The sequence below is a fragment of the Bombus pyrosoma genome, linkage group LG3, assembly GCF_014825855.1.
Source record: "Bombus pyrosoma isolate SC7728 linkage group LG3, ASM1482585v1, whole genome shotgun sequence".
Taxonomy (NCBI): domain Eukaryota; kingdom Metazoa; phylum Arthropoda; class Insecta; order Hymenoptera; family Apidae; genus Bombus; species Bombus pyrosoma.
In genome coordinates this window covers 8,099,485-8,122,519 of record NC_057772.1, presented here as the reverse complement: position 1 = coordinate 8,122,519, position 23,035 = coordinate 8,099,485, and the positions used below count along the sequence as shown (strand labels likewise).

General features: G+C 25.2%; 7 protein-coding genes across 11 annotated transcripts; 4 read left to right on the top strand and 3 right to left on the bottom strand.

The window, feature by feature from the left end:
• The first annotated feature begins 70 nt into the window (after window positions 1–70).
• On the top strand, window positions 71–3,419 carry LOC122565667. The gene is made up of 5 exons (XM_043721867.1): window positions 71–256; window positions 325–441; window positions 618–731; window positions 806–885; window positions 1,294–3,419. The coding sequence occupies exons 1-5, from the start codon at window positions 199–201 to the stop codon at window positions 1,438–1,440; spliced, it is 516 nt and encodes a 171-aa protein (XP_043577802.1). The 5' UTR covers window positions 71–198; the 3' UTR covers window positions 1,441–3,419.
• Window positions 3,278–6,806, top strand: LOC122565665 (dnaJ homolog dnj-5). The gene is made up of 6 exons (XM_043721865.1): window positions 3,278–3,419; window positions 3,798–5,327; window positions 5,436–5,877; window positions 5,994–6,209; window positions 6,285–6,514; window positions 6,598–6,806. The coding sequence occupies exons 2-6, from the start codon at window positions 3,811–3,813 to the stop codon at window positions 6,722–6,724; spliced, it is 2,532 nt and encodes an 843-aa protein (XP_043577800.1). The 5' UTR covers window positions 3,278–3,419; window positions 3,798–3,810; the 3' UTR covers window positions 6,725–6,806.
• A 2,866-nt stretch (window positions 6,807–9,672) lies between these two features.
• Window positions 9,673–11,015, bottom strand: LOC122566318 (DNA polymerase epsilon subunit 4). Of its 2 annotated transcripts, none has more exons than XM_043723423.1 (3): window positions 10,988–11,015; window positions 10,492–10,762; window positions 9,673–10,067 (listed from the first exon to the last, which is right to left on the bottom strand). In XM_043723423.1, the coding sequence occupies exons 1-3, from the start codon at window positions 10,990–10,992 to the stop codon at window positions 9,927–9,929; spliced, it is 417 nt and encodes a 138-aa protein (XP_043579358.1). In that variant the 5' UTR covers window positions 10,993–11,015; the 3' UTR covers window positions 9,673–9,926. The 2 variants fall into 2 exon arrangements, with proteins under 2 accessions (XP_043579358.1, XP_043579357.1); XM_043723422.1 differs by having other exon boundaries at window positions 10,492–10,777; window positions 10,988–11,007.
• Window positions 11,016–11,467: 452 nt separating this feature from the next.
• Window positions 11,468–13,282, top strand: LOC122566317 (ubiquitin thioesterase otubain-like). Its single transcript, XM_043723420.1, has 5 exons — window positions 11,468–11,617; window positions 11,684–11,736; window positions 12,053–12,352; window positions 12,448–12,648; window positions 12,889–13,282. The coding sequence occupies exons 1-5, from the start codon at window positions 11,575–11,577 to the stop codon at window positions 13,084–13,086; spliced, it is 795 nt and encodes a 264-aa protein (XP_043579355.1). The 5' UTR covers window positions 11,468–11,574; the 3' UTR covers window positions 13,087–13,282.
• A 539-nt stretch (window positions 13,283–13,821) lies between these two features.
• Window positions 13,822–15,658, bottom strand: LOC122566282 (BLOC-1-related complex subunit 7). Of its 2 annotated transcripts, none has more exons than XM_043723340.1 (4): window positions 15,523–15,658; window positions 14,501–14,779; window positions 14,129–14,327; window positions 13,822–14,031 (listed from the first exon to the last, which is right to left on the bottom strand). In XM_043723340.1, the coding sequence occupies exons 3-4, from the start codon at window positions 14,264–14,266 to the stop codon at window positions 13,852–13,854; spliced, it is 318 nt and encodes a 105-aa protein (XP_043579275.1). In that variant the 5' UTR covers window positions 14,267–14,327; window positions 14,501–14,779; window positions 15,523–15,658; the 3' UTR covers window positions 13,822–13,851. The 2 variants fall into 2 exon arrangements, with proteins under 2 accessions (XP_043579275.1, XP_043579276.1); XM_043723341.1 differs by having other exon boundaries at window positions 14,501–14,776; window positions 15,523–15,655.
• A 42-nt stretch (window positions 15,659–15,700) lies between these two features.
• Window positions 15,701–17,477, top strand: LOC122566281. Of its 2 annotated transcripts, none has more exons than XM_043723339.1 (5): window positions 15,701–15,782; window positions 16,170–16,252; window positions 16,323–16,514; window positions 16,604–16,791; window positions 17,065–17,477. In XM_043723339.1, the coding sequence occupies exons 2-5, from the start codon at window positions 16,178–16,180 to the stop codon at window positions 17,234–17,236; spliced, it is 627 nt and encodes a 208-aa protein (XP_043579274.1). In that variant the 5' UTR covers window positions 15,701–15,782; window positions 16,170–16,177; the 3' UTR covers window positions 17,237–17,477. The 2 variants fall into 2 exon arrangements, with proteins under 2 accessions (XP_043579274.1, XP_043579273.1); XM_043723338.1 differs by having other exon boundaries at window positions 15,764–15,923.
• Window positions 17,478–18,231: 754 nt separating this feature from the next.
• On the bottom strand, window positions 18,232–22,726 carry LOC122565620 (zinc finger protein 345-like). 2 transcript variants are annotated; one of them, XM_043721755.1, is made up of 3 exons: window positions 22,238–22,726; window positions 21,550–21,894; window positions 18,232–21,466 (listed from the first exon to the last, which is right to left on the bottom strand). In XM_043721755.1, the coding sequence occupies exons 2-3, from the start codon at window positions 21,850–21,852 to the stop codon at window positions 19,514–19,516; spliced, it is 2,256 nt and encodes a 751-aa protein (XP_043577690.1). In that variant the 5' UTR covers window positions 21,853–21,894; window positions 22,238–22,726; the 3' UTR covers window positions 18,232–19,513. The 2 variants fall into 2 exon arrangements, with proteins under 2 accessions (XP_043577690.1, XP_043577689.1); XM_043721754.1 differs by having other exon boundaries at window positions 22,321–22,725.
• Between the last annotated feature and the right edge of the window lie 309 nt (window positions 22,727–23,035).

Genomic DNA, 23,035 nt, shown 5'->3' with positions numbered 1-23,035 from the left:
TTGTAGTTATCTCTTTATTCTTTATATGTAAATAAATACACTTGTGATTTTTACATCAAATTTAATATAAGACTCTACAATGGGTGGAATATCTGATATGTGATTAGTCACTATGATAACAACTATTTTTATCAGATAAGCTTTATGAAGGTGGTCAGTAGAATAAAATGTTCAGAGTAAATCAGTGAATAGATCAAAATGATGAAAATTAAGTTATATGTATTTTTAATTGTCTGTGGAGGATTTTTATTATCAGGTAATTATATTTGATACGTTAAAATTTAAAAACAAGTAATAAGATTACATTTACCATTTACTTTCTAGTTAAAGCAGATGATAAATCATATTGTTTTAATCTCACTTGGGTAGAACCTGCATTAAGAAGCACTAATTGTTCTAAAATCAAAGATGCTCCCTGTATTGATCCTATACTTTACTCAGGTAAACAATGTCTTGTTTCAAATTATTTCTCCACAATAATGGTACTATTTGTATATTTTTAATTATATTTATGCAAAAGAATTGTAGTAATATTTATTTTAATTATTATATTTTTATTTATAATATATTATTTTTAATCAGTAATTACAAAGTCATAATTGCTGCTTATATTTTAGAAAAAGCACCAAATACATCTGAATATGAAGAATTTTGGACATCAATGGATCATGTATGTTCTGTTGCATCTGGCAATGTTTGTATAAAATATACTTTTACTTATAATAATGAGAGTAAGTATATTACATTATAACATCTCATATTAAAAAATATAAAATGGATACCATAAAATTAAAAATGATTGCAGTTGTTAATACATCATCGTTTTGTGGAAAAGTAATAGAAGATGACGTAATACCTATTACATCAGGATGTTATAAAGAAAGTGTAAGTGTAATTTTAAGTTCATTATTTTATATTTTAGAAATAATACAATATGTAATAATCTTTATTTAACTTATTTATATGTTGTTTACATAAAAAGGTATTCCTCAAGAATTATTTAATATTTTGAAAAACCTTATGAATAGAGAGGTTTGTAACAATAGAAGGGCAATTCAGAAGTACAAAATATTATTATTTTAAATATTAATTGATATAGAAGTTGTAATAAATTTGTAACATGTTTAAGAAACTACTTGAATTTTAATTGACTGTTGGTTACTGAAAAGTAGAGTTGCTTCCTTATTACAACATCTCTTTCAATTTTTATATTCATTGCTTGATTTTATATATTACTAATTTCTGTTTTTAAAAATGCATTCTTGTAAATCTATATTGTTAATATTTTTGTAGATTGAAGGTTACGTATTAGAAATATGTGCTTGCCAATCTAGAAGGGGGAACATACCTTGTAATTCATCGGTGAACGTGAACTATGCTGTTATTTTTATGATTACAGTATTATCGTTTACATTTTGGATTTCATATATTTGTTATTAATATATATTTTACATTATACATAATGTATATTTGTTATGTGTATGTGATATATCATTGTTATTGTTATTGTTATAATTTACATATATATATCATCTACATTTACTGTACATAATGTAGTAATATATTACGTAGTATTATAATGTTCATATTACTATATTGTTTTTAATATATTGTGATTTAGATATTTATAAGTAGCAAACCAAAGATATGAATAAAATATACAATTTTTAATTTATCGACAAATGTATAAATCTTTTTGTAGAAATAACTTTGCTAAAAAAGAATCAACAGAACTGTATTCTACAAAACTTATCTCCAGCATGTAAAGTATTCTGTATAGACTAATGATAGTGAAGAAATTTATTGCAACTATAAAATTCGGTTTTCCGAACTTTGACTGATATGCAATTCTGCTGCTAATTTTCATGTTGAAGCCGTTGAATTGAGCTTCCTATATGACAATACTTATAAGCGGGTATCTTCATTTTGTACAACTGGCTTTGTATAACTTTTCTTTCTTTACTCGAATGAACCTTTATTAAATTGTTCTGTATTTTTCTAGAGTATATTCACAGTGATACATTTCTGTTACAACATTTAAATTATAATCGCACTTGATGAAAACGATAAACATATCCACTTTCTCGTTACTTGTAAAACTTATTGCGACGCAATTGTACGTTGACGTGATTTGATATAATTCTAAATACTGTAATGGTTAGTGATTCAACGAAATGTACGGAAGTATGAATATCAAGCAACATAAACAATACTTGTCTGTCAGTATCATAACCACTTTGTCAATACTGTCAGTAGCACGGTGCATAATTAGCAGTATCAGAAAAGTCCTTTCCGTAGTAGTAGTATGAACCGTTTTCATATAAACAGGTCTTGAATTTTGAATAGTTTCGGCACTCATATATCAAAGCATAAGGAAAACTGTCCGAAAATTGAATCGTGAAAAATCAACATGGAAAACAAGAAAGTTCTCATTCTCTACATGCGTGATATGCTGACACGAATGTTTCAGACAAGGATAAAGACACACTATTCATGTATATTTATCTTGCAAGAACGAGAACTTTGTTGTCTCCCATGTTAACTTTTCACAACTCAATTTTTAGATAGTTTTCCCTAGCGAACGTCGACACGTATTTATATAATCGTAATATAGACTATGGACTAGACTTTAGTAAACATAACAGTAACGCTACACCTCAACGTCAGAGCATATTGCATAAAATTTGAAATATTTCACGAAATATTAATTTTCATAACGTTGTATCCTAATACTCTTTATTTAGAATAGCATAAGAAATCAATTAATGTAAAAAGAATCATAGAACTCCATTTTTAAAAAGGTGCAATTTTATTTCGCAATTATATGTTGCGACCTGTGCAATGATAGATTGTAATGAATCTTAATAAAGAACGTAAAATTTTCCTCTACAAATTTTTTTACCTGTAATAGCAACAAAGTTCTAGTTCGGCCCAATTATCAGGCTCACCCTGTATAGAAATAGTAGGAATGCTTTTCTAGTAAAAAGGCGCAACACATTGTTAAATTTAAGAGAATACAAATATTCCTATTTAAATTTTTTAACGAAGTTTATAAAGAAATATGTAATATAAATAAATAAGAATCTCTTACCGAAAATTATTTTGAGATTTTATATATCGAAACCATAACGGGTCTGTAATTGGACATATCCGTTTATCTAGGAACTTTTCGCAACAATATTATATACGTGGTTGTATGTATACAGACAGAAAACTATTTATATGATCCGTTTATGAATCTGCTGGTAGTGCGGATCACGAACAAATATAGTGACTGATTTTGTATTAACCGCATGGTATATGCTTTAAAATTGTATATATCACTTAAATATAATATTTCCTTTGCAATATGTTAAGAAGCCGTTTATTTTAAGTATAATGTAAACGGATATTCAAGAGTGATATACTTGCCGATAAATGTAAGCATTATATCGTTATACTTGATATGATTTTACAAAGAAACATTTGTTTTAGGTTACCAAATTATATTTAAGATTATTTTCTATGTCACAAGTAATTTAAATAAAGTTGTTTACGTCAATGTTTTTGTTCTACTGTATAGATTTTTTACATTTCTTTTGTATACAACCCGCAAACAGTCTCAAATTATCCATTTTTCTTTTTTTTCAAAGAAGGAAAATACAATATTTATCACAGAATAACTTGTTTCTGATAGTATAAAGAAAACCTACGTTTAATAGAATGTTTGCTACACAATTTTATTTTTTATTATATAATTCAATAAAAATATTTTGTTACTCATGCATGCAATTTTGATAATGTTTTTTTTTTTTAAGAAAATATCACAATATGGCAGAGCAACAACAATCACCTTCTGGCTTTAAACGTATGTCTTTAGATAAAATTATTGAAGCTATGACTTCAGATTTAGAAAGTTCTAATGGTCATTATGTTCAATTTGGTGTAAATCCACAACAAACTACGTCTCATAATTGGGGAAATTATTCTTCAAATCAAACAAGACATTATATTGCTGGTCAATCTTGTCATTCTAATCCAACCACAATGCAATCCATGCCTCCAATGGGTGCTCCTCTTTATATGCAAGATATGTCGAATTATGATTCTGCAACAGATTCAATCTACTTTCCATCTCAAGCAGTAAATCACTTAGGTATAAATGAAAATAATGATTTAATTGGCACTATAGATGTTGGAAGAGGCAATTATATTAATGTAATTTATGGAAATGCTTCGCAAATTATGGCAGAACAATGTCAGCTTTCAAATATGACATCTTACAGAAATCAAAACATAATTGATCGAGAATATGGTCTTTTTAATGATCGACACATGAATGTGCCATCTGAATTGCCAACTCAAAATTTTAATGGAAAACAATTAATTGAGAATTTGGTTGGTAATTGGGTGCCAAATCAGTCTGGTACATATAGTCCCTTTGGTGGATCTCCAAATGTAACCCCAGTACTGCAACCAAACATAGATATTAGAGATCCTGAAGAATTGCCTAGAAATTCAACTGACTTTCAACATAAGAAACCTCGTATGGTAGCAGAAGTTAAACCTATGCGACCCTCTTATTCTGATGTTCTAACAAAATCTGCTCCAACACCTCCATCTCCTCTAACAGTTCAATCTATAAAACCCAAAACAGAATCTGTAAGTAAGAAGGTTTCTAATAAAAATTCAAAGAATAAATCTAAATCTACAACATTAAAGAGACAAAATTCATCTGGTAGTGATGATCACAATTCCCCAAAAATACAAATACCACGAAAAGTATTAGAAAAAAATAATTCGAACCTCCCAAGACGCTGGGTATCATTAGATAATCTTGGTTCACCAACTGAAGTTAATGAAATAAATAGTTTTGATAGATCAAACCAATTTGAAAAGAAAAAAGTTTCTAAAATATCTAAGAAGGCAGAAAAGGGAGAGACACTCAATAATTCAAAAGTTCAAAATAATAATCCTAAATCTACTGGAAATATTCCTAAACGTCCCATACAAATAAATAATAATTTAAATATAATAAACACTTCCAGTGAAACTATTTATTCTGAAAAAATAGAGAAAAATCAACAGGTTGTGAATAAAGTAAATAAAGAAGAAAAAAAGGTAACCAAGGAAAAGAATTCTAAACGTTTTCAGGTTGAAAAAACACAAATTAAAAAGGCTCAAAGAAATCGAAGAAGAGAAAATAGGGAATCACCAGTTAAAGATTTATATAAAAACTTAAATAAATATGCTAACCATTGGATTAAAATTGGATTAAAAATATTTCATTGGTTACTACATCTAGTATCTGATGTAGTTAGCATGAGTGCTAATCTTATGATTCTTCTGTAAGTAATGCTTAATATAAGAAGTATTCTAACTGAATTTTATAGTGTACTATTTTTTAATACGGTTTGTATGATACCAGTAATCAGACTCCTGTATTTATATTTTAGTGGAAAATGTGGATGGTATCATGCTATACTATATTTAAAATATTTATGGGTTTATATGGCTATGACATTTTCAAAAATTCGTATTTTGAATGCTATTGGCAAGCAATTGGATAATTGGTTCGGTAATAGTAAATTTGCGTTTTGGCGTAAAATAAAAACTAAAAATGAAGAAAAAGAAGAAAATAGTAATTGGATACATGGTGGTCTTGAAACCAATATTGCATTACCCAGCACTGGTGAAGAGGCTATGAAAAGATTATTAGCTTGTAAAGGAAAGGATCCCTACAGTATACTTGGTGTTACGCCAACATGTTCAGATGATGATATTAAAAAGTATTATAAGAGACAGGCCTTCTTGGTTCATCCAGATAAAAATAATCAGCCTGGTGCGGAAGAAGCATTCAAAATACTTGTACATGCATTTGATATAATTGGTGAACCGGTACTACATATTTTTGTATTTACTATATAATAAAAAATTTGTCCCAAAGAAATATTATATTTTTCATACGTATTTCATGTTCATATTATCTTTATACTACACTCTCAATATTTTAGGAACGTAGACAAGCATTTGATCAAACTAGACAAGTTGAAGCAGCTTGGGGTGTATTAAGTGATTTACTCTCTCAACTTCACAGAAAGATGGAACAGGCAGCAAATACAATAAGATGTACAAATTGTGGTTTAAGGCACAAAAGAATTCCAACACAACGTCCTTGTTATGCAGCAAGATATTGTGCTCAATGTAAAATACGTCATGGTGCAAAAGAAGTAATTATCAAAATGTTATATGAAAGTAAATGGGTTGTACTGTGTTCTTAAATTTACATTTTTCAAATTAATTAGGGAGACATTTGGGCAGAGTCTCGTTTAATGGGCTTTCTTTGGCATTATTATGCCTGTATGGAAGGAGCAGTATATGATGTCACAGATTGGGCAGCTTGTCAAGCTGGTAATTTAAAACACCTAAGAGCAAATACACATAGTGTTCAGTATAGAATTGTCTTAGGTCAACGACCGCCATCACGAACGGCTAATAATGGTAAAAGACGCCAACAAATAGATCCAAATACCAGGTATTGAATTTTTGTTAAATTCACAAATATCTTGTGGTTTCCGATATTATATAACTCTGTAAATGATTGTATACATTGAATAGTGAGGCAGATTTTGAGAACTTCTTAAAAAAGTTATACAATCACACCAAGAGCGGAAATTCAAGTCCACCAAATCAAAGTTCTTTTGGAGGGGACTGTAAGCGTCGTAAAACTAAACGTAAGAAGTAAAAAGTATGGCAAGTTACTTTCTAATCTCTTAGCATCCATCATGTATAATTATACAATAATATACATAGTACTCCCAAATGAATTCTTATATATTCTTTCCTTCATACAAATATAAATAATATTCATGAATTTTAGCACAATATTGGAATCATATTGATGATGAATTTTAGAAAGTATACTTATGTAATTTTTGTCATAAAAATATTTTTTTATTTTTATTGTAATGAAAATTTATTTTTTAAAAACGTATCTACTTATGCAAAAATATTGCAAAGTATAATTTATTTGATAACTTGGTGACTAACATTTGTTTAACAATAGTAGAAAAATTAGGTAAGAAATTTAAATTATTGATTTATGTGTAAAATTAATTTTTATTACTTTAGATTTAAAAAAAAATCAATTCTAATGTATTTCAAAATACAGAAGATTGCAATCATACTAAAATTCATAATGCACCATGAATTAAAATTTCAAAAATATGGATTAATTTTTAATCCATATAAAATGAGAACCCCGTATACACACATTTTCACATTATATTTATAAATATAGAATTTATTAATACAAATGAAAAACAAGAATATATAAAAAATAATAGTTTCAATACTTATCAAAATATAAATGATCTTTCAATTTAATCCAAATATAATACTCAAATATTATAATATTACATGGCATCTTAATATAGTGTGCAAAATATAGTTATACAGGAAATTGTTTCAATAATTTTTCCTGTATTTAAGAAAACTGAAAGCAATGAAAGGAATTCAGGATCTTTTTATCTTAAATTGTTTCAAATAATGTGTCTGCAATCTAATATCTATAAAATGTAATAACCATGTAATATTAAACAATTTTTTATTATAAACTTACACAACAATTCTGATATTTTCTAAATTCATACTTTCAACATACTTTCGAAATTATATAATTAAGAAAATATTTCTAATGAAAGTTTCAAAGTTTTATTTAAAATTTTTTGAAATAAGATTCTATGTAAACAATTGAAAAGGCTGTTCATAATTTTTTCATAATTTTCTATATTAGCAAAACAAATATTCGGAAAGCTAAAATCTGGATAATATAAAAAAGTTCAGTGACTGAGTTATACTAATATTGGAAAAAGTTAGAAGTTTCCATTGAGAATACTTCCATAACAATTAAGTTTTGCGAATTTGACATTTTATATTCAGAATTATCTTTTGCATTAGTATATTTTTTTTATAACTATCATGAAATACCCTGAAACTAAAAAACAAATGTTTTTGTCGTTTTTAAAGTTATAATAAAAAATAGTTCAAGAAAAAATTTACAAATTAATGTACCATTCTGATCGCTTGATTCCAAAATATTTTAAATAATGTGATGAGTTAACTAGAAATGGTTCAATTCATAAATTGAATGTGACATGCTTATGTTATATATATATTATTGAGTATAATAATAAAATACAGTTGCGTATTTCGTTAGTAGTATATATATTCAATATGAATGTTGGTATAAATTAGTAAACTTATAGAAAGGGCTCCATAAATGATGTGTTAATTCCACGATAAATGTTTTTAGCTGATAAAATATTCAGTTGAAAATATTTTGAGAATGGAGAATACCACCAAATATCTTTTTCTTAATGTCACTTAATGTTAATTAAATTTTTTATTGGAGCCATATACGTATCAGCGAATAGTTGGTGAAATATTTTATGTTATATTGTTTTCCTTTAAAATATTTCAATAATTATTTTCAATAAATCAATAATTTATATTTTAAAAATTTTTGTGATCCTGTTTTTTAAACAAAAAGACTTATGGAACAAAATAGAAATATTCATTTATAAGAAGCAAACTTATATAATTTCTATTACAAGCTTTAATGATATAAGTAAATATTTTTGTAAAGAATACATATAATATTTTATTATTAATATCATCCTTCTTTAATTAATTGGAAACCCAATGGCTTTAATTACATGCAAAATTTAGTCGCATCAATTAAAATATTTTAAAGAAATCAGAATGGACATTCTAAAATATCATTGAACTTTTCTTATATTCTAAAATATATGTAAAGAAGTGCAATTTCAATTAAAAAGTAATGTCAAATAATTAAAAAAACAGTTCTGAAAAAGATATTTTTTAACCACATTTATTCCCTTTATTTTATTAGATATATTTTTATTCCCATTTTCAATAAAAATGAATAAGTTTAAATATTTTCATTTAATAGTTCTATTTTGTATATTCATAGGTCCTTATCTCTGTTCTGACACTATATATTGTTATATATACCATTATTTATTTTAAGTATGATCTCTACATATTTGCAATTGATACAATAAAAACTAAATAATTGGCATGTGTAAAATAAGACTGATTTTTTGTCTTTATATTATTCATAAGTTATTAGATTTAAATTTTTTAAATGCTCCTTTCCAAATGAATAATATTCTTTGACATTTCAAATAAAGAAAGTTAGAAAGTTTATTCATTGTACACAAATACTACACTGTTAAATTGAAAATTATAAGTAATTATGATGTACATATTTCATTCTGCATTATACAAGATGTATTACAAATAACTTAAGAATATTTAAAAAAATAATGTTAAAATACTTTTAAAAATATATAAATGTGTATGTTAATAAAAATTTTATTTATATATTTTATTTGTATAATAAAAAAATTATGCAGTTCTTTGTACATGCAGATGAAATTATATAACTATATTAAATGAGTTTTACAATAAAAATACATGTTAAATATGAAATAAATAAATTTTAATATAAATATAACAAAATGCATTTAACCACTATCTTCCTCATACAAAGAATATATTGTACATTCAATTTTGTATCTTCTTCTTAAAGACAGGTTTTCTTTGATTATGTACTGGCTGTAATAAAATTGTAGGGTTTATTTTAATTCAAATATTTAAAAAATATTGTTACTTTTATATTACTTTTATATTTATATTATAGAATTACACATTGAATTGTCATAAGTTATAAAAAATGTATCATTATAAATTTATTCTTCACTTATGTTTTATAAGTATTTGCATTAAGTATGAAAATTAGAACCTATATACATAATTCTGTTCAATAAAATAATGCAATTTTATTGATAACGTACAAAAATAATGCTATTACTATATTACATAAAAAATAAAAACTACGTATTTTCCTCTTCCATTAAATTTTAATTTAGCATTCCTTCTAAAAATACAAGCGCATCGACATTATCAATTGCACTTTCTACATCTCTTTTTTGTAAAGTTTTTTTTTTCATTCGTGCTGTATATTTGTATGATTCTTTAGTAAGAGAATCAATAAAAAGTTCCTGTAATAAGACATAAAATTTAATAATTAAGACACACACACACACAAAACATTTATTATTTATATTTATTACAAAAACCACTTCATTCTATATATGTATATGTTAAAATGTTTTAATTTAGTAAAATTAAAATAATAATTGATATAAGTAAATAATTTGATAAATAAAATTATTTATATAATAGATTTTAATGTAAATTACATTATAATTTGCATACAGTATGTTTCTTTAATAACTGACATTTAATTATTTACAAAAATAAGGAATATAAGTGAAACATAAACTCAAGAACATGCATAACGCAATTGTTACAAATTTACTGACTACAAATTTTTAAATCTTTGTAATTATTGTAATATAGTAGCAATATTGCGATTCATATTATTCACAATTCATAAATAAATGAGATACATTTTATAATTACCGTAGATTTTGTAATTAAGAAAACGGCTTCTTGGTTAACCATATTCACTTCAGGATCCATCTTTATAATTGTTTTTATTCTACCTAATGGTAATTTTACTAATTTTTCCTTTTGCTCTTCGTCGATACGAGCATTATTTTCAGCTTCTTCTTGAAAATCCTGAAGATTTTCTCCTCCTGTACTAATAATACTTTCGTTTAATTCTTTATCACTTCCTTCCTCTTCAAAATTTGCCATATTTATGTTAATTTGAACTAATATTTCAGGTGCACTAAAATAAGTTAAGCTATAGGAACAAAATTTCGATACAATCCAATTATTTCATAACGTATAGTAAAATTCATTTTATTAGAAATATTTGTTCATTTTTCAATAGTTAATATTAAATTTTCTTAACTATATTTATATATTTAAATTTTAATATTAAAAAATTCAAAGTAGCGAATACTTTCATACTTCGTACTTTAAATTCAATTTTTAAGTTTTTGTAACTTACGACATAATTTTATTTTATATTGATTCGTATGAATATTTTTTTACAAGTTCGATATAATTAACTAAAATTAAATAGTATTAAATATAATATTTAAAAATTACGGATATCTAATATAATAGTGCACAAAATAAACTTTATGTTTTCGATACATTATTATATATAAGGTAGTGTATTATCAGAATCTTTTATTTTTAGTTATATTAAAAATAAATAAATGTAAATGTTCATATAATTTCATATTATACGTTATTTAACATTTGGCGGATTACATTAGTCTAGTGATAACAGACATGATTTTCTAGTGGTGGAACGTAATATTTTTATTCCTTAACTTTAAAGAGAAGAGAACAATAATTCCTTTTCTGTAATATCATTTTACTAAATTTAATTGTATAATATACACAAATATAATAAAAAATGCACTCTGTTAAATATTCGTCCCACTCTATTTCGAGAGATATAGTTACCAATCTAAAATGTTTTAATACAATGGTAAATGCCTTTTCAATTTCCACATGGACATCGGGCTTTTATTTACGACTGATAATTTGACAGTCGTTTCAAAATTTATGAAAACTTCTTGAAATATGGAAGAGAAATCTTGCAAAGAGCAATTAACAGAAAATACAGGTTCTTAAATATATATTACGATTCGAAAGAATGAATATATAACTTATCATATTCGTTTTATTACAGATATCAACCAAGATGAGTTGATTCTTCAACAACAAAGACGTATCGAAATGGAGGTTAATATACGTTATCGTTCTTTATAAATTGATTTTTTTTTAATTTTCTTATAGTTACTATTTATTTTTTATGAAAAAATTACATATTCTCATTAATCATATTTAATAATTGTCGTTAAGGTCCATTCTTATTTTTTATCTTGAAGTTTAATAAACATTTTGTTTACTAACTATCTTATTATGAATTGTAAATCAAGTCTACATATTATAAATAGGTTACATATAAACAATCTAATTTAATATTTATTGTCTTCATCTCTTTATTTTATATTTATAAAAGGAAATAAAAATATGAAATAAAGTTGTTATCTTCCAGATTTCTGAATCCATTGCTTTGGTTGGAGAGAAAGAATCCATAAAAAGTTTGGAACGTGAATACTCTGAAGATGAAATATACCTTTCGAAAGCTAAAGCATTAGGTCAAAAATATTCATATATTAGGAGAACTAGACCAGATGGAAATTGCTTTTTTAGAGCCTTTAGTTATGCATATCTTGAAAAGTTAATTGGAAACAAAGATGAATATGAAAAATTTCGAGAACTTGCATTAAAAAGTAAAGAAAGTTTGGTAGCATTAGGTTTCCCCCAATTTACAGTTGAAGATTTTCATGATACGGTAAATACATTTTGTTATAAATCATATACTGATAAATTTTTATTTTTTTTATTATTTTAAATGTTCAAAAAAGAAAATGTTTCTTTGTATTACAGTTTATGGATGTAATTGATAAAGTAGGAGAAGATACAGAGTCAAGCTATATTGAATTACATAAACTTTTCAATGAACAAGGGTGTTCTGATTATGTTGTTGTATATCTTAGATTAATTACCTCTGGTCAATTACGGCTTGAAGCTGATTTTTATCAACATTTTATTGAAGGAGAACGTACTGTTTCAGAGTTCTGCCGTCAAGTAAGTACTATGAATACTATTTTATACCAATATTTACAATTAATATTATATTGCCATTTTAATAGAACAGTGTTATAAATTTTGAGAATTCATTATGTGACACAAAAACTATATTTTTCTATATATAATATACAATATATACATATATTAACTATAATTTTTATATATTTTTAATATATATAGTTTATTTTTTAATCAATATTAATTAAATTAATTACTAAAGAATGTTTATTTTTATAGGAAGTAGAACCAATGTACAAAGAATCTGATCACATTCACATTATAGCTATGAGCACTGCTTTAGGAACTGGTGTACGTGTTCGTTATATGGATCGAGGCGCTGGAACTGAAGTAACTGCACATGATTTCCCTGAAGGTGCAACTCCAGCTGTCCATTTGTTATATCGTCCTGGTCATTATGATATTTTATATCCTTGATAAATCACACTTTAACTGGCATATAACTTTTTAAAAAATCTCACAACAAAGATTAATTATTTAGCAAATTATATCTTGTGTACGTAATCAAAACTCATAAAATTCTTGTTTGGTTAGATGTAACATTACAGTTGTAAGTAATTAATTTAAGCCTTATAGAATATTCAATAAAATTATGAAATTTTATGTAAAAAAAGCTGTGTTTTTTAAGAAAATACAAAAGGTGGGTCTTTGTTATTAATAACCATACTAAATTGTTCACAACCTTTAATCATTTATTAAATATATAACAAAAAATTTAACATGATTTCTTTAATGCATTATTAATACAAATTATTCTCTTAAAAAATTTTAAGATTATAAATTTTAAATAAAATCATACAACAGATCATGTTATCAGAATGATATGTTGATTATAATTTTTATAACATTAATTATAATTATGTATTGTAAATCATTTGAAAGACATATTTCAAGCATAAATTATATATCATAATAACAATACGAGGAATATAATAGAGAATGTAGTTTTAAATTCATTGTAAAGTTAAATACCTTAATTAACATTTTATAGTAATACAATAAATATTTATTAAATTAAACTTTATTATATAGAAGCCTTAAATTATCTATATGATTGAAAAAAGAAATAGTTCTAAAATACACAATTATACACCTAATTAGTAATAATATGATACAAAAGTGTAAAATATATGAAAAATTATATATTATAAATAAAGATATAAAGTAAGTATTTATTATAATTTATCTTTGCATAGAACGTACTTGTTCAGTAACTTCTTCCAAAGTTATAAAACTTCTACTGATAGATTCTATTTGGTATTCTAAATGAGTGGTTAGAAGAGCAATTTTCTTTAGATTAGCTTCTGCAGTTTCTAAACTATGCTCTTGTTGTGCAAAATTTTTTGCACTGTGCATTAATATCTATAAACGTATCTTAATTTAAAAAACGATATTTGTAAAATATATGAATTTTCATAAATTTAATGTTTAGATAAATGTATGTATTTTGAAATTTTACCTCACTGCTTTTTGAACCTCTTTGTATTTGTCTTGCAAGGGATGCAATATTGTTTACATTAACTTGTACTCTATCAGCCAATCTCATTTTTGACTCAACAAATAAGCTTCGAGCACTTGTACTTGAAGCTGAAGCCATGGCGTATAGAAATTTTTTAATTTTGAAACAAACTTTAGTTTAATAACCTTCAGGTTCTTATCTGTAATTGTTAACATATACTTAATCACGAACAATAAGATATATTGCATAAAAATTAAAAATATATTTTAAAAATTAACTTTAAAACATTCATATAATTAAATGGACTAAAATCATAGAAAATAACAACATTATTACTCAATACAGGGAGTCTCTGTTGAAGTTAACACTTACATACGGATTTTGGTTAATTGTAACAATAATATCTTTCACATTTGTCTCGTGCATTTATGGTTTTTTATTCTAAACACTACCGGTTTCTTTGAATCTTTTATGGGAATTGTTCTGTGTACAAGTGTATAACCTCTTTTACACACTGATTAGTTTCACCATAAATAGAAGTCTGTTCAATCTTTTCTTGCTTCAAATAACAATCCATTCATGATCTATTAATGATTTATTCGCACTAATCGCAGTCAGCTAAAGGACCTTGTTTGTATGTATCAGTATCTACTATAATAAACATAACTCAATACATTCATCATTTTGTTGATATTTTCAGTACATATTGCTATTGGTGAATATAACTATCACTTCGAGCATTTATAATATAAACAAGTTCTCTTTATCAAGAGAGACAAGTTATCTTATAATTTCATTACATTTCTAGGGTACAAAGTCATTATGTGAAGATTATAATTTTATAGTTAAAAGATTCAAATTCAACAAATTTTTTTCATCCATCAAAAGTAATAAGAGAAAATACTGGTGATTTTAGGAAAATAAAAAAAGAAATAATTCGACAAAATAATTTATCTTCCATGGTATTCCTCTTTTGAAATCATTCGAATTATGTCATAAACATTTTTCATGTCATTAAAAATGGAGCAGATATTTACACGACCTCCTTCATGTAAAACACCCCTTAATACTATTATGATGTAATAATTTAAGTATTTTTTATCATAAATTTCATTCTATATAATAAAATTATATAGAATGTATAGAATTATAGTATTTTTTATCATAATTTCATTCTATATAATAAAATTTGAGACATGTAAATATATGCTATTTTATAGAAATATTAATTATAAGAGAAGTATAAATAAATTTAATAACTTTTTATTGACTAATGATATATATATTATTAAATTAATAAGATTCATTTATAAAAACATGTGCATTTCTATAAATATTTCTCAACTGACACTTTAAAAGAGTTCTATATGAAATATATAAATTATATCAAATACCTTTATAATATAGGATTCAGATATATAATTTCCAGTATTATAACTTTCTCTTAGATCATATGTTTGTAACTTTAATGTAGATCACACAAAGTGATGATAGATTTAGCTGATAATCAGCTGATACATAAGAACACATCAGAAATATAATCATGTGTGCGAATATCATATATATATGATAACCTATATATATATATGTCTTATATGTATATAATGTGCATGCGAAGCGTTTTTCGGAAGTCAATCTTACATTTTATAAAAATGTAAAGAGAAGTAGGATACTCATGATATATGTAGTTAATATATAAAGGATAAAGTGTCCCTTGTGGATCCAAAAACTGATTTTTTCCGTGTTAATAGTCTTAACATTAGGATCCATCAAATCAATGGTTCAAAAGTTATGTGTATGTGAAGTTGAGCTTTTTCAGTGTATTTTACATGTTATCTTAACGTCAACGTCATGTTATGTTAACGTGTTGGTTCCTATGTTCTATGAAACATAGTTTTATAACTTTAAAAAATATGTTGCATTTCTTATAATAATAAATCGAAAAGACCGTGTTATAAAAAATAATAACAGACTAATTTGCCACTATGATTTTCAAGCTGCTATATGAAATGTCATTAATATTTTGTGATTAAAATAATAGTTTCAGAGATGGATCTTGATGATGTTAGTTTACTCGCTGAACAAATTAGAGAAACAAGTAAACTTTCCACAGCGAATGCAGAGGTAATATATTTCATGCAACTGCTTATATCAGATAAAAGTAGTCACATATATAAGATTTCTTTTATTATAGCATTTAAGAACTTTGCGTATACAGCTAAAAAATCCTGTATTACCACAACATGAAATTGAAACCCGTGCTGGATCTCGTCCTCCAACACATGAAGAAATAAAAAGATTTGAAGAAATAGAATCTATTAAAAAAGGATGTTATAATGCATCAGAGGATAAAATAATTACTCATAATTGGAAAGAATTTTGTAAGGTTTGTCTGTTTAAAAAATGTTCTATATTCTTATATATGTTAACATTGAAAAGACTTTCCTTATGACATGTTTTATTATTCCTATACAGTTACATCACTGGAACCCTAAAGAGGTTGAACCATTTTTACTCTTGAGAGAGAAAAATAAAACATATATACGCAGTAAAAGGGAAAGAAAAAGATTTGTACAATTTTTAGCAGATGGTTTGCCAAAAAGAACTTTGTACAGTGTATATCACAGATTTAGAACTTTGTATTCAAATAATTTTCAAAGAAGGTAATATATGTATAAAATAGAAAACTTCTTTTGTATTAAATGCTTAATTGATTTTCATTTAATACTTTCTGTATTCTCTCATGTAATATTCACACTCTACTAAATATTATATAAACATTAACATTCTTGTTTTATATCAAAAATAAGAATAGTTATGTTGTATATAAAATATTTTTTGCAATTAAAAGTAATATAACTTTAATTCTCTAAATTTTTAAAAATTTATTCTGTAAATTCAGTAGTTTTTAATTTAACTATGTTTAATGTGTGAAGGTTTCATCCAGATGAAGATAGAATGATTTTGGATCACTTAGAACATAATATCAACCTTGATCACAAGCGAAAATATACAGATTTAGCAAGAGTTTTAAAACGAACTCGAATTTCTATTTGGCGTCGTTATAAAATACTCAAGAGAAAACGTTATGGAAGAGAGAATTATTAGATTTTATATTACATTTTTATGATGTTTGTATGTAAATCGTATGTAGGTCTATTCGAAATCAGTTTCACGTCATTTATTTCACCACCACGAATTTTCAATTCATATCAGACACCTTTTCTCGCTTGAAAAATAATGATTTAGCAAGATTTATAAAACGAAATTGCAGTAAGTGTCCGCGTGGACATGGTATTCGCCTCACATGTAAATAAAACAATCCGCTTGTCGAGAGTTAATTGTCATATTGTGTTGTTAATTTTATTTATTCTTCTTCCTTCTGTATAATGTATGTTTAGATTTACTATAACAAAACTAAAAAATGTTAATTGCAAATCTTATGTATAAATAAACAATATTGAATAGAACATAATACCTTTATTCATTAAACATAATTCAGTATTCATTTGCTAAAACTTCTTAACCCAAAGTTTATTAACATAATTGATATGAATATTTAAATCAATTTTGTATATTACGAAAAGGGAATTTTGCATATTAAAAAATAACATAGACAAAGTGAAATTACTTGTATCAAGTAATTTGATATACATATTTATACATATGTATTTAAAAAAACTTAATTTTTTGAAATATGAAGTATTCATATGTTTTGCTGAAGCAATACATTATTATTTACACGTCTTATATGCGATAATCAAATTTTATGAATATGATCTCAATATAATTATTGTATAATTTCTAATTAATATTAAATAAACTATTGTGTGGTTTAAATATGAGAAAAGATATGTACAAAGATTAATAATGTATATATAATATATAGAAATTATTTATATTCAATAAAGGTAATAATAGTATCTTGTAAATAATTTGTTCTATATTATTGTAGAATTAATATCCTTAGTAAATATAATGTTAAATTTTCTAATTAAACATAATATAGATTATGTACACAAAGTGCAAGTAATTTATATCAGAAATTTTTAATAAAATTTTTACTTACTTTAATTTTAATTTTTAAATACTAGCTACTGATTTATACAATTTATACATGTTTGATATTTTCATAAAATGCAAAATAAAATATATGATTTATTTAATAATGAGTGATTGTTTTTTTAATACAGAATATGGACAATAAAATGTTTAAAATAATACAGGTATGTAATATACATGTGAGTCACAGAAAAGAACAGATTTAGTCTTTTGTACAAAATTATAATACTGCCAATATTAGCACAATAAATTTCTTAATTCAATTTTTTAAGGAAGAAAGGAGTAAATAACATAAAGTATAAAATATCATATGATCTTTTGCATTTTTGCAATTACATATAAAAATATATATAACTATACATTCAAATTTGTACATAGGGTGTTCCAAAATCATGCTACAGAACTATTTGCTACATACTATAAACTTCTTTTTATTTTAAGAATCAAAGTTTAGGAAAGCAAATCATAAAAAATATTCTTTTATTCGCTAAATTTATCTATTAAATAAAAATTAAAAAATTAAGAATTGAACATTGAGAAATGTGTGTGACATAATAGCAATTCACTGGCACTAGTAAGATATATGTAAAGTACATTAAAGCTATTGAAAACATTTTCAAATCGGTACATTTAATACTAAAATGTATTACATATAATTCTTCTGTATGAATATATATATATTTAATTATTAAATTATAATATATATATTTATATATATATTTAATTATTAAATTATAATATATATATATATTTATATATATATATATTTAATTATTGGAATTTGAGCAGCTTAAGCTGAAAATTGATGATTTTTTAAATTCATTTGTTTTTATATTAAAAATGAAATTTCAAACTACGAAATGATATGAAATTTGCTAATTTCTCCTAACATAAGTTTGTTTGTTTCTATGTTTAATATGATTTTGGGACACTCTGTAAATAAATAAATATATTTAATTCGTACAATTACATTATCTGTATAATATTATTTATAACTACTGGGCTACATTTAAAAAATATACACATGATTAGAAGATATTCACAATGACTGTTGTTTAAATGAAGAAATAAATTTTGTTATAATAAAGCATTTAGAGCTTCTACAAAATTTAAATATGCGAGTATTTAAATAATCTTTCTCTGTAAAAAGGCTGCTTATATATTTACACAAGTGTATGATTTCTAAAATAATATTATATTATATACTATATGAGTCATATCATAGCATATTCTATATAATATATATATATAATTTGTCATGATGTACAAGCAAAACCATTACTTTTTTTTTCTTTTTTTTTTTGAAATTATAAATCTTATTTATTAAAACATTTGTCCTATCACAGCAAGTGATCGTACTGCAGATTGCACATTATTTACATGAATATGATGAGCAACTGTGTGGTGATGGTCATCTACAACCATCTCTCCATATTGAGCTCGACAACGTTTCTGATGTGCAAACAAACTGCCACTGTGACTATAAGCAGCTCCACATGTTTTGCAAACATATGGTTTTTCTCCAGAGTGAGTATAAGTATGTTCTTTTAATGTACTTAGTCTTTTAAATGCTTTTCCACATGTTTTACACAAATAATTTGCCTCTCCAGTGTGTCGTGTTAAGTGTCGTCTAAAAGCTGAACTCACAGCAAATGCTGCACTGCATACATGGCAAACAAATGGTTTATCACCTGTATGAATCCTAATGTGATTTGCTAAACTGGTTGTTGTAGTAAATCCACTATTGCAAGTTTTACACACATGTGGTTTAATACCAGTATGAGTTCTCATGTGATAAGTTAAAGAAGAATTACTTGGATACACTTTACTGCAAATATGACACAAGTATTCTCGTGGAACCTTTTCTTTTGGTTTATGTGTCCTTTGATGAAGAACAAGACGAGCTTGACTAGCACATACTTTTCCACAGATTTCACAAGTAACTGGTTCAGCTTTTGGTTTATGCATTGATACATGACGTCTAAGACCTTTCTTTGTTGCCATAATTTTATCACAATGTTGACATTTATATTCGCCAGATTCATCTTCATCACTTTCTTCTTTTTTAACATTTTCATTCTCTTGTAAAGTGTTTTGTGCAGTACTTGGAAAAGAATCATCATCAGAATCAAAAAATTTATTATCATCTATTAAATTGTCTAGTAAGCCATGCCCATGTTTTTCTGCATGTTTTTTTAATGTATCAGGCCTAAAGAACCATTTTTTACATACAGTACAGGAATATTTTTTATCTCCATGTACGAGAGTATGTCTTTTCAGATTTTTTAAAGACGAACAATATTGACTACAAATTTCGCATTTGTACAACTCAGGTGCATTTTCAAAATCATAGACTTCATTCACAGTACCATTTTCATCATCAGTATCATCTTCAAATTTCATTTCTTTTTTTGGTTGCTTGTTATCTTTTTGTTCATCTGTACTAATTTGTTTAATCATGTTATTTACTTTTTCAGTATGAGATTTTAAATGACGTACAAGACTTTGAGGTTTAGAAAAGCATGCATGACATAATTGACATGCAAGAGGTTTCGATGTATGTATTTTTTTATGATTTTCCATATTTTCTAATCTATAAAACATTTTTGAACAAACATTGCATTTATGTTTTTTTTCATGAACAAGGGAATGTTTTTTTAAACCTCTTTGTGTGCTGTAACATTTTGCACATACTTTGCATTTAAATTTTAATTCTCTAGAATCTTGACCATCATTGCTTGAATCATAATAATTATTATGAATTTCATCTTCGCTATAGGTTTTATTAGGCACTGATTTTACTTTCCTAGTAGAAGTACGTTTCTGTAAAACTTCTTCTTCTTCTTTGACATTATCATTTAATATATTGTCATCAAAGAATTCCTCCTCTGGTTTTTTATCATCCTCTTCTGGATGTTGATTGATATCTTGGTTTTCTTCTGGTTTATTTTCCATATCAATAGTTTCAGAAATATCATTGTTACTCTCTTGTGTGAGAGATGTTTCAGGTATATTATTCTCTGAAGTACAAGATTCCTTTTCAATTTCTTTAGATCCTTCAAATCCGATAGAACAAATAAAAAGTTTTTCATTTTGCATATCAATCTGGTTGGTGCTTAAGTTAGATTCATCTCTACAATATGAGTCATTAGTTTGCATATATTCTTGAGAATTTGATACTCCATGCATTTCTTCTTTCACAAAATAATCTTCTTGATCAATTTGTTTTTTTGATAATAATGTTCTTATCTCAGATTCAGTTTGTGTAAATGTGTCCTAAAATATTTAAAAGCATTTACAGTTACTATGCCAAGTTTACAGTTACTATATAACAAATTGACATAACATATTATATTTACCACAATAGTAATTTTAGTTGGTTTATTATAATACATTCGCAATTTGGCATCAGAATGTTGACACTGTTGTCTAAATTCATGAGCAACACTTGCTTTATAGATACAAATATCGCAAATTAATGAAGGTAATCCATCTTGTTCATGAATTTCTATCGATCCACAAACTTGTATCTTTTGTGGAAGGCTCGAAAAATCATTTACTTCTTGATCCGTACAGAAGATAGGAGATAAATTAGTACCCTCTGTAAGGCAAATTCTGCATATTCTGTCCATATTAAGTGGTAAATCAAAATATTCTGTCATTGTTTAATGCAAATATAGAACAGTTTCTATGTAATAAATTTCCTGTAAAGAATTTATATAAACATATTATATGATAATTTCAATACAAATACTTTTTCAAATAAAATATTTATTTTTATTTTATGTATTATTTTATTTTATATTTTTTAATCAGAAAAAACATTTCATAACATAAACATTAGGTTTTTATAAAATCCGAACTTAAGTGTATATTTACAACTTTTATTTAACATATAAATAACAATATAGTATTTAATGTTATTGATAATAAAGAATAAAAATTCATTATAAAGTTATAAAAATTCGAAATCATTGTGACAAAATTTTGAGATGCGTCAGTATATTCAGTAACGTGTACATAATAAAAGAAATGGAGTATACATACAAGATGGAAACATTTTATTTGAAAAACACTTATTTTTAAAAGAAATAAAAAAGATTAATATACAAAAATGAGAGGTTCTCAACCTTCGGATCTTTTGTGCACCGCGAAAACATGCCACGATGTTGAGACAATGCTTTAGCAGTGATGCCCAGATGAATACATTGCAGCTTCTTTGAAAAACCTGTATCTTCTAAAATTTTTATAATACACAATTCTCGAAAAATTTTTACCGTATGTTAAAGAGCAATGTCACGTATTTCGTTATTAGTCATATATTATTCGTTTCGGTGATTCTTTTCTAAGAAAAAACTATCACTTCTCTATTTCTTTGTTTAATGGCTTCCCTGTACTACGAAAGTTGAGAGCAATCTGAAGCGAACGCACGAAATGAAGAATCTAGAGACTTAGTGGACGGGTCAATACAAAGAAAGACTATACGTATATGGACGTATATTTCAATAATTGGTAGTACTTATTTCATGTAATAGGATGCAACTGTACAACATAAAGTTAAATATATTTTATAATAATCAGAATAATAAAGTATTTATTGAAAAATACCTTTATTACACCTTTTTCGTTTATATTTGTGATATAATCAGTGTATTTTACATATCAACAATATTAAAGCTTGATATATATTAAACTTGTATGTTAAAAATCGAATATTATAATATATAAAATATATTGAGGAGGAGATAAAATTTTAACACGATTATCTGTTTTTACTGATAAAATAAATCTTGAACGGCATTAATTTATTTCGATTAAATTTTCATTAAATTGTCATTTACTCAT

Coding starts and splice junctions, on each gene's coding strand:
- LOC122565667 (XM_043721867.1), top strand. CDS start 199: ATGATGAAAATTAAGTTATATGTATTTTTAATTGTCTGTGGAGGATTT. Junction 442..617: donor TGATCCTATACTTTACTCAG/GTAAACAATGTC, acceptor CTTATATTTTAG/AAAAAGCACCAAATACATCT. Junction 732..805: donor TTTTACTTATAATAATGAGA/GTAAGTATATTA, acceptor AAATGATTGCAG/TTGTTAATACATCATCGTTT.
- LOC122566281 (XM_043723338.1), top strand. Junction 16,253..16,322: donor TTTCCACAGCGAATGCAGAG/GTAATATATTTC, acceptor CTTTTATTATAG/CATTTAAGAACTTTGCGTAT. Junction 16,792..17,064: donor TCAAATAATTTTCAAAGAAG/GTAATATATGTA, acceptor TAATGTGTGAAG/GTTTCATCCAGATGAAGATA.
- LOC122566282 (XM_043723340.1), bottom strand. CDS start 14,266: ATGGCTTCAGCTTCAAGTACAAGTGCTCGAAGCTTATTTGTTGAGTCA. Junction 14,032..14,128: donor GAGGTTCAAAAAGCAGTGAG/GTAAAATTTCAA, acceptor ATACGTTTATAG/ATATTAATGCACAGTGCAAA.
- LOC122565665 (XM_043721865.1), top strand. CDS start 3,811: ATGGCAGAGCAACAACAATCACCTTCTGGCTTTAAACGTATGTCTTTA. Junction 5,328..5,435: donor GCTAATCTTATGATTCTTCT/GTAAGTAATGCT, acceptor TTTATATTTTAG/TGGAAAATGTGGATGGTATC. Junction 6,210..6,284: donor TACGTCATGGTGCAAAAGAA/GTAATTATCAAA, acceptor CAAATTAATTAG/GGAGACATTTGGGCAGAGTC.
- LOC122566317 (XM_043723420.1), top strand. CDS start 11,575: ATGGAAGAGAAATCTTGCAAAGAGCAATTAACAGAAAATACAG. Junction 11,737..12,052: donor AAAGACGTATCGAAATGGAG/GTTAATATACGT, acceptor GTTATCTTCCAG/ATTTCTGAATCCATTGCTTT. Junction 12,649..12,888: donor TTTCAGAGTTCTGCCGTCAA/GTAAGTACTATG, acceptor TTATTTTTATAG/GAAGTAGAACCAATGTACAA.
- LOC122566318 (XM_043723422.1), bottom strand. Junction 10,068..10,491: donor TCTTAATTACAAAATCTACG/GTAATTATAAAA, acceptor GTCTTATTACAG/GAACTTTTTATTGATTCTCT.
- LOC122565620 (XM_043721755.1), bottom strand. CDS start 21,852: ATGACAGAATATTTTGATTTACCACTTAATATGGACAGAATATGCAGA. Junction 21,467..21,549: donor CAACTAAAATTACTATTGTG/GTAAATATAATA, acceptor TAAATATTTTAG/GACACATTTACACAAACTGA.